Below are 8,999 nucleotides of genomic sequence, written 5' to 3'. Positions count from 1 at the left end.
TAAGCTTTTGATTTTTTTTTTCTGATGACTTTTTTCTGTTACGTGTCTGAAGACTTCTGAAACTTCGAAGTTTAATTTCATTCCTCTTGAGCTTTGTTAAAAATAATTTATTTGACTTTCAATGTTTAATAAACAGTTGATAACCAATATTCTTTGTTTTTTTTAAATCAACCACATATGTGAAAAGTGGGTATTCAAGTCTTATTTAAACGTGACGAAAAAATTATTTCTGGATGAAAAAATCCACGTGGCAAAATAGAAAAAAGGTTTTAAATTATAAAACGAACAAAGATACGTGGATTATTAAAGTAACCCATGACCATCGATGACCCTTCATGGCCCATTGACCTCAGGAGGAACACTAGGGTTGTTGCTGGCCGCCAGTGCCAGAGCTATGGGCCTTTCAATTTCACGTGATTTGCATTAAAAGTCAGCGAAATTTTTAAGTAGGCAATATTTGCCTCTTTAATATTTAAACCGGCATCAAACGCCGCTATATTTTTGAGGATAGAATTTGCCTTTTGATTCACTAATATCCCCTCACTGTAGCTTCAATCTTAATCATCTCAGTTCTTATGAAAGATAGCAGAAAACTGTCAACTGATAAAATTCTCCAAATGTCAAGAAAACATTTTGGCAGTTGACAGTATGGTCATATGTTTCACAAGAAATCAGATAATTGATTTTAAAGGGAGAGAATGGGAATTATAAAATATTGGAACGAATTTGGTATTTGAGAAGTTACCACTAGTCTTCCATTAATAGTTATTGTGATTATGTCTAGATCGAGGTTTAGTTCAAAAGTATTTGTTTAGGCTTTTAGAATTTAAAGTTGTAAACTTCGATTTTTGGAACTTCACAATTCAGGTTTCGAAAAACTCCGAAGTTTAGTGATCTTGACATTTAAATTTCAAAAATTTAGGAATCAAAACATTTTTGATCGTTCAAAAATGTATAGCATGACAGTACAGAAACTCCAAAAATAGTTTTTGAAAAACGATGAAAATACTGAAATTTCCAGGAAATTCAAAAATTCTTGAATCCTGAAAATTCGAAGTTCGGAAATGTTCAGGAAAGTGTAGAGTTTCATGAAAACCATAAATTTTCAAAATCACACAAGCCATAGACTTTTTAAAATTCAGAAATTTCGGAAAACATTTTTCAAAAACTTCAGAACCAGATTTTCAGAATTTCAAACAGAATTCCAGAAGTAATAAAATATTTCGAAGGACTGAAAATATTAATTTCATTCCATTTGACTGTTTCGGATCGATCATCTGTTGTTTTTTTTTCTTTTTGAATCTTTTCTCTATGAAGTATTTTCTATTGAAAAATTCGTCTTTTAAAAACCCGACGTTTAATGCCTGTGAAAACTTTTGCTGGCGATTCACGCCGCTTTAAAAACTGGCACTGGCGGCCAGTGCAAAAATTAAAAGCGGCGTGTGGCGCCAGAAAACGCCGTTTTGGCCAGCCTAAGGAACACTATAAAGGAAGAGAGGAATGAAGAGAAGAATCAGTTCTCTCCTTCTCGGGGCTCCGAGAAGGGGAGGGATCCGGGTCGTCGAGCCCGGGTCCTGGTGCCTGGGTCCCGGAGCCCGGGTCCAGGAGCCAATTCCCGGAACTGAAATCAGACAGTTCCTTTGGTGGGATGATCTACGAGAAACTGGATCATTTAAAGTGCTTCTGATGGTTCAGAATGAAAATATGAAGAAAATTAGTTATTGATCTCACCATTTCTTATTGAAACTGTTATTTAGAATAAATCTTGAATCGTTTGTTCCGTATTCTTTGTGATTTTCAGTCATTGGGAATGCTCATTTATTTCGAAACACATAATCAGATAGAAGAAGGGGTCTTATTTCTTTAAATCGAACTTTTCGAACATCTCATCGATGGTGTAGCAGTGTCCTTCGTAGCAGGCTGACTCGTAGTCGCACTGCTCGCTCGTGTGGCAGCGTTTTCCAGCCTCGACAATTGGAGCTGTGATAGCAAGAAGAACGAAGAGGAGAAGGGCAAGAATATTCATAGTTAGTTGAGAGACTAGTTGATCAACATTTGTTGTAAACAGACGGTCTGTAGTTGTTGATTTTGCGTCTGGCGACGGTTTGAGATATCTACGAGCTTGTGGTTTCTGAAATATTAGATTTCGTAAAATAAAAATTATACGCACATCTCTGATGTCAGTTTCTCGGAGCTCGCGGTTTAGTTGGAATCTTATCAATTTCCGTATTGAAGCCGACCACCAACGACAAGTTGTCTGCCATGCCCACGAAAATAAATCAAGTATGTTATTAGATATTGTTAATTGGAGGGTTTTTTTCGGTCGAGTTCCTGTTTATAAAGTGATAAAAGACGCAGTATCAAACGAAATTCTCCATGTTTTCCTTGAATGAAGACTCCCGGATAACTTATATTGGAATAGTATTTTTTGTGATTTCTCTACCTATTCCCCCAATGTTTATAGTTTCGATGAAGGCAGGAATTTTTGTTTCTTTTAAAAGTTAATTTGAATTTTAGGGAATCTGGAACAGAGATCGTCAATCAGCGAATTCCACATTCAAACTCATGAATTTCGTTATGATCTACCAATTTTTACAAGGAGTTGGCCATTTTGTTAGCTCACTTTTTCTTGTGTTTCCAGAACTATACAATAATTTGTTGCTTGTCATTCAGGTTTCCATTTCTAATATGTGAAATGTACTCAAAAATTGAATTTTAAGAGTGCGGGACCTATGATGAATACAAGTTGAATCGGAGAACTTCCCGCGATGAGTATACTTTCGGTTTGCCGTGCATTGATATTTTCTGGTCAAATGCAACCCAAAAAACTTTCGAAATCTGTAAAATTCATAACAGTATGTCTCGCATTATGGACATTGTTTGTATGCATCTCCAGGTGCATAACTCGAAATATAATATTTCTGAAACCCGGATGGGATTATGACGATAACGTTCCGAGATCAGAGTTGTTTGCCATTTTCGAGTTAGCTATATCATTTCCTTCTTTGGATATTTCGTATCTGTCATATTTGGTTATCACTTATCTAATTTTCATGCAAAAGAAATTGAGAAGCAATCAAAATCGAGCTAGCGAAATTCGGTTGTTATTTCAATCCACATTTATAACCAGTTACCTGACACTAATGATACTTGTCTGGCATCATCAAATTTTTGGTTTCATCATGCCCTTTGATTTGTTCAGCCTGCGAGTTCGAACGGTTATGAACGGATTATGGATTCTACATTGCTATATGAATCCTGTTATGATTTTGATTTTCAATAGGTAAGCCGCCAAATAATTTTTAAGAATTTTATTTCAATTTTTCAGACCAATTCGAGAAGCTTGCCGAAAAGTTCTTCAATCATCGCGTTGTGTGTTCAATATTAAAATAAATGAAGCATCTCCAAAACAGTAAAAGTATTAACATTTTCAATTTTTTCTAGTTTTTGTTTGTTGATTCTCAGAGATCCATGTTCAAATTCCAAGAATGATTTTTACTAATTAGTCTTTCTTTACAAACGACGTATTTTCATTTACAAAAAAAACAACTGACTTCAGAGGAGAACGCCTGACATCTAACAAGGTTTTCAATCAACCCTGTTTTTTCTTGTTTTTACGGTTGATCTTCAAGCTCCTGACAAAGCCTATCATTACAGTGTCTAGGATGAGTGTCACATCAAACCTCACTATCTCCAAGTCGTTGTTTGAATTAACTCCGGATATGGAGTTATTCTATTTCGGAATCATTGTTTTTGTTTTCTCGATTTTCAATGCGCCGATCCTAGCACTCATCATTACGGTAATTAAACTAATTTTCATAAACATAATGCAGTTTCAATATTTCAGACTCTCAAAATGAAAAATGCTCAATCACCAAACATGGCATTCCTATTGATGAATATCATCAACTTCTGCCTACTTGGGCAAGGACTTGGGCATCTAATAACTTTTCCTTGTCTAATGTTTCCTAATTTGTTGAGAACTTTTGAAACCGTAGTTAGGGTAAACATTTCTACATCATCTAATTTTCCTTATAAATTTTGTTTCAGATAATCGGTGGAATCATGAACACGCTATGGATCTGTGATTTGTCAACGGTAACTTTGCTAGCTGTATCACGAGTACTAACATTCTCCAACATTATTTCAATTCGTAAAAGCGACAGAATTATCAGATATTTACTCATTTTATTATTATCGTGGATATTCATTCTTCTCATTTATTCTGTTGTATTTAGAAATATGATGATGTACCCGCCATTATGGGCATACGACTTCGATGTTCCATTTTGTCATTTATTTGATACTATGGAACTTTCGTTAAGCTTCCCTTGTATAATTATTTCCTTTCTTTCCTACTTAACCATTGCATACCTTATTTTCGTGGTGAGCCCAGACTTTTCTTTTTTTTTTAATTAAAAGATGTTTTCAGGCAAAAAACTTGAAAAGTAGTGTTGCCTCCAGGAGGAATGAAATTGCGATTCTGTTCCAATCATCGTTAGTAACTGGATATATATCTGTGATGATATTCGTATGGCATCCAGCTCTTTTCACAACGTTCCAGTTCATCGATATGAACGATATAACAAATCAAGCGATTCTGAATTTTATGTGGCTTGTGCATTGCTATGTCAATCCGTGCATGCTCTTGGTTTTCAACAAGTGAGAATCTTCATGCCGTTTGAATTCTAGAAATTAACTTTTTGAGATCCATTCGAGAAGATTGCTTTCGACTTTTGAGGACTGGGAAAATCGACCAACCACCAAGAGCTGCTGGGACATCAATCGTAACCATGAGCTAATTTTTAAGATTATCACTTGAATAAAGCCTTTAATACATATTAGCACTTGTAATAAAACCAAAAAGTACTGTATACACACACATTTTTGAATTTATTCTCGTGTTTTTTTTTGAAACCTGAAAATAACAAGAAAGTTTTCAATTCTACAAGTGGACCCATCAGAGGAAATATTTACAGACATGTGAGATCTGATGGCTTGAAAATAAGATTTTCTTTTAATTGTGTAGGGCGACAAGATAGCTGATTATTATCTTGGGATTCCATTTGCCAAGGGTCCGTTTAAAGGTCTTCCGGATGTCCCCAGTCCGGCTTTTTTTGTGCCCTTTGATTTGTCGAGTCTGCGGGTTCAAACGGTTATGAAAGAATTATGGGTTTTACATTGCTATATATATATATATATATATATATATGTATGAATCTTTTATGGTTTTGATTTCCAACAGATAAGCAGCCAAATAATTTTGAATTTTTATTTTTATTTTTCAGGCCAGTTTGGGAAGCTTGTCAGAAAGTTCTATACACATCCAGTTGTGGAACTAATTCAAATTTCAATATGGAATCTCGAAAACAGAAATGTATTACCATTTTCAATTTTTTTAGTTTTGTTTGATAATTTACAGAGATCCATTTTAACTTCAAGAATGAGTTTTGCAAGTTAGCTTGTTCGTTCACACACTTTCAATTTTCTACCGGTTTTCATTTTCAATGAAAAACAATTAACTTCCGGGAGAACGTCTGATTTACAGCTCACACGGTTTTTGATCATACCGTTCTTCTAGTTTTTTACTGTTAATCTTCAAAGTCTTTACACAATATATTATTAAAGTGTCTAGGACTAGAGTCCTCGGCCTACGGCAGACTCCGCTAGGCGCGGCTACGCCGCGCAATTAGGTGGAATCAGATGCAGGGCCTTCGGCCCTGGCTCAGTGGAATCAATATATTCATATTTTAGTCTGTTCTCCCTTCGCTCGCTCCGGTCGCTCAGGTCAAACAGACCGAAACAGTTCATTAATTTTTCACTCAAAACCTATTAACTCTTTTAATTTTCAAGCAAATCCAGTTTTCTTTTCTTTAATTGTAGCTATTAAAATTACGCATCGGATGGGAAAGCCGGATTTTTGATTTAGGCCCTAGTTCGGCAGAAAAAACAGGAAAACCCGAAAAAAATGGTATCCACTTGTACGTTCGCTATCATATCTCGGTTCAAACAGTACAACTTCTGACGATTTTTAGTGACCGCGTAGCCAGAGAGATTTGCTATCGATCAAAAAAAGATTTGGCAAAACGGACTGAAATGAACCTAGTTAGGAGCTTTCAAAGAAAATTTCTACAAAATGTCAAAAATGGGGGTGCGCGATCGCTACGGTATTTAAGGGAAAAAGGGGCGGAGACAATGGACGTTTCCGATATTTTTTGTGAAATTTCGAACTGTTTTTATATTCTTCTGGAGGGGAGAAGGCTGAAAACGCATAAAAATTTGCATAATGCATTTCAATGTGGGAGTTTCTTTTGTTTTTTCATGGATTTCTTTATAAACTGTATCTTGTTGATCAGGAATCGTTTATAACGGAGAAAAAACCAAAATATTGGAGCCACATAAACTTGAATTAGTAGAAGAGTCCTCTAGATCTTGAGGATGTTCTGGGGAACATCTTGGACCGTCAGGATCAGGGTCAGGATACAATGAGAAAAAAAATCTTACTATTAGAGATTTTAATAATTATTTGAAATAGTGCCAAAAATATGAGGAGCGGAGCGACGACCTCGCGCCGTAGACGCACCAGTCAGACGTTTGAACTACTGTTTAACAAATCTAGCTTTATTATCTCATTTTTCGGAATTCAGCTGTTCTTTTTTCCGATTACTCATGAAACATTTATTTTTTTTCTGCAAAACAATGTATCTAGTTTCACCTGGACAAGTTTGATAAATCTGAAAATAAAATCTGAATAGACTAAAGTATAAATATCGCTGAAATACTTGATTCTATTCGTTATAACTATTTTACCGTCTAGATGTGCTCCACATTCCTAAGCGTAGATTCGCGTAGTTTCTACATAGTGGACCATTTAGAGCCGATGACACAGATTATTGTTATGTCATTCGTAAATATGGTATCAGCTATTGTGAATGCCGTAATGTTTTATGTAACTCTTCGGAGCTCGAAAAATGAAAGCACGACTTACAGAATTGTGTCTTTTGCGCATAATGTAAGTGAAATTTCACCTTTGCGACTACTAAACGTTTTTTCTAGTTCTCTTTGTTTTTGGCTCAGTTGTATTGGGGCCTAATAATGAATCCTATCCCTTTACTTCCGCTTCCTGGGATTCAATCAATTGGTATTCTTCGTGGAATCATTTCTACATTTATGATTTTGATGACCTGGATATTTTTGTTTTCTGTGTCGATTATCATGATGTACGTGATTATGTTGATTCGATTGAGGACGTTGGCAAGGAAGAACAACATCTTTGATGTAAGCTCTAGGGTGGGCGGAGCTTAGATCCAGTAGCGGAATCCTAAATTATTTTTAAACCTATTTTTTCATTCAAAAGTATTTATTTTTTCAGTTCCGCGACTCTACATACTCAATAATCTTTTTCATTATTTTTGCCTTTGTATTTTTCCCACTTTTATCTCGAACTCTTCCATTTTATGTATCAGAAGAAGCTATGCGGAATCATTTGAAAACATACTATCCTAACTGTTTATCACTATCTGACCACGACGGATTCTTTGTTTTCGTGAACACGTGTCAGACTACAAAAGGTGTTTTTGTAGTTTTAGTATCTTTGTTAAGTGGAGCAGTTTTATATTTGATTGTCTATGCAATTATAATTCACGAAATTAAAATGCAGAGCTATGCTTGGAATGTGAACAAAACTAAAAATCATATAAAGGTTCTGAAACATACTATAGTTCAGGTCTTTAAAAAATTATCGTGAACATTCTAATAGATGGACACCCAAACCGTAGTCCATATATCTCAATTCCTGTAGAAGATATTAGGAAGTGGTATAATAGAAGCCTATAGGACCCTATACATACCTCGGTATCCAAAATTGGTCAACTGACAAAATGTTTATCATAATATCAAAAATATTTTGATAGCTGGTTACAGGAACAAAGATATATGGGCTCGAAGTTGACGGTTAGGATGGTCTTCTATTAGAGTGTTTACGGTATACACAAAAAAAAGATTCATATTTCAGAATTGTGTTAGATTTTCCTTCCTAGCAATCGCTCCTGCTATTGTACTCAGAAACACTTTTTTACCACCGGAAAAAAACACAATAAGTGAGTTCTTGCAAGCTACAACTCGAGAGTTTAGTTTTAAAATTATAGACTCTAAGACCTACGGTATCTTTGTCTAGTTTTCAGCCATAACATTGTTTGGAAACGCAATGTTCACAGCAGCACCAATTCCATGTGCCATAGTTATTCTGGCACAGAATTCCACATATATGAATTTTCTGAAATCGAAAATGTTTTTCTATAATCGACGGATTCCTGCAACTGCTAACATAAGCAGTGCTTTTCGAAGTACCACTGTGTTATGATTATTTTTCAATAAATTTATTTTTTTAATATTTGAACATTTTTAAAACATTTTAAAACATTAAAACTATATTAGGTTGGCAACTAAGTCTTTGTGCACTTTTGTTTTCCTCGGTGAAATTACTGTATATTGTTTACATTTATTTCTAACCGGAAAGTATTCGATATTCATCACCGCCTGGTGGAAGTTTACAAAGATAATGTCCCCATAGAAACACCGTTGCAACTTGGGTCGGCAAGTTCAAAAACAAAAACTTTTCAACGAAAAATAAAACTTGTCCCGGGCAACCAGTTCTTCAAGATTCAGACAAGCTGAGAGATCTAGTAGAATGGGACCCTTACCAATCTACCCGTGAATTGTCAATCAGTTTAGGGACAACTCATATCACTATTGAAAATGGATTGTTAAAGTTGGGAAAGACAGAAAAACTTGGACGGCGGATACCTCACCGTTTCGACCAGTTTTGATGTTCAGCGGCGAGTGGACATGAGCATGCAACTTCTTACTCTACTCGGGAACTTTAAAGGTGGGGGGACAGGAGATTTTTCGTATTTTTTTTGTAGCTAGAGCAGTGTGTGACTACCGATTGTCACTTACCGGTAACGGCTTTTTTGGTAATTTTACCGGTAATTTACCGG

General features: G+C 35.4%; 4 protein-coding genes across 4 annotated transcripts in view; 3 read left to right on the top strand and 1 right to left on the bottom strand.

Moving 5' to 3' along the window:
* Positions 1 to 11, top strand: part of Cbr-acr-23 — a gene marked incomplete at both ends in the record, with an annotated part of 3,661 nt that extends 3,650 nt beyond the window's left edge. Inside the window, one exon of the mRNA XM_002647523.2 lies at positions 1 to 11. This exon is cut by the window's left edge and continues 387 nt beyond it. Within this exon, the coding sequence (XP_002647569.2) occupies positions 1 to 11 (11 nt within the window).
* A 1,844-nt stretch (positions 12 to 1,855) lies between these two features.
* On the bottom strand, positions 1,856 to 2,669 carry CBG06654 (the record flags this gene model as incomplete). The annotated part of the gene is made up of 2 exons (XM_045237247.1): positions 1,856 to 2,073; positions 2,624 to 2,669. The coding sequence occupies 2 exons, from the start codon at positions 2,667 to 2,669 to the stop codon at positions 1,856 to 1,858; spliced, it is 264 nt and encodes an 87-aa protein (XP_045093275.1).
* A 99-nt stretch (positions 2,670 to 2,768) lies between these two features.
* Positions 2,769 to 4,802, top strand: CBG06653 (the record flags this gene model as incomplete). The annotated part of the gene is made up of 7 exons (XM_045237246.1): positions 2,769 to 3,283; positions 3,329 to 3,412; positions 3,560 to 3,800; positions 3,848 to 4,003; positions 4,051 to 4,386; positions 4,433 to 4,662; positions 4,709 to 4,802. The coding sequence occupies 7 exons, from the start codon at positions 2,769 to 2,771 to the stop codon at positions 4,800 to 4,802; spliced, it is 1,656 nt and encodes a 551-aa protein (XP_045093274.1).
* Positions 4,803 to 6,880: 2,078 nt separating this feature from the next.
* CBG27366 lies at positions 6,881 to 8,362 on the top strand (the record flags this gene model as incomplete). The annotated part of the gene is made up of 5 exons (XM_045237245.1): positions 6,881 to 7,012; positions 7,057 to 7,224; positions 7,373 to 7,702; positions 8,015 to 8,099; positions 8,184 to 8,362. 5 exons carry the CDS (start codon positions 6,881 to 6,883, stop codon positions 8,360 to 8,362), a joined length of 894 nt encoding a protein of 297 aa, XP_045098563.1.
* Positions 8,363 to 8,999: the final 637 nt, after the last annotated feature.

Source organism: Caenorhabditis briggsae, assembly GCF_000004555.2.
Source record: "Caenorhabditis briggsae complete genome, chrV, whole genome shotgun sequence".
NCBI lineage: Eukaryota > Metazoa > Nematoda > Chromadorea > Rhabditida > Rhabditidae > Caenorhabditis > Caenorhabditis briggsae.
The sequence above is the reverse complement of the archived record's forward strand: the minus strand, read 5'-3'. Positions and strand labels throughout refer to the sequence as shown.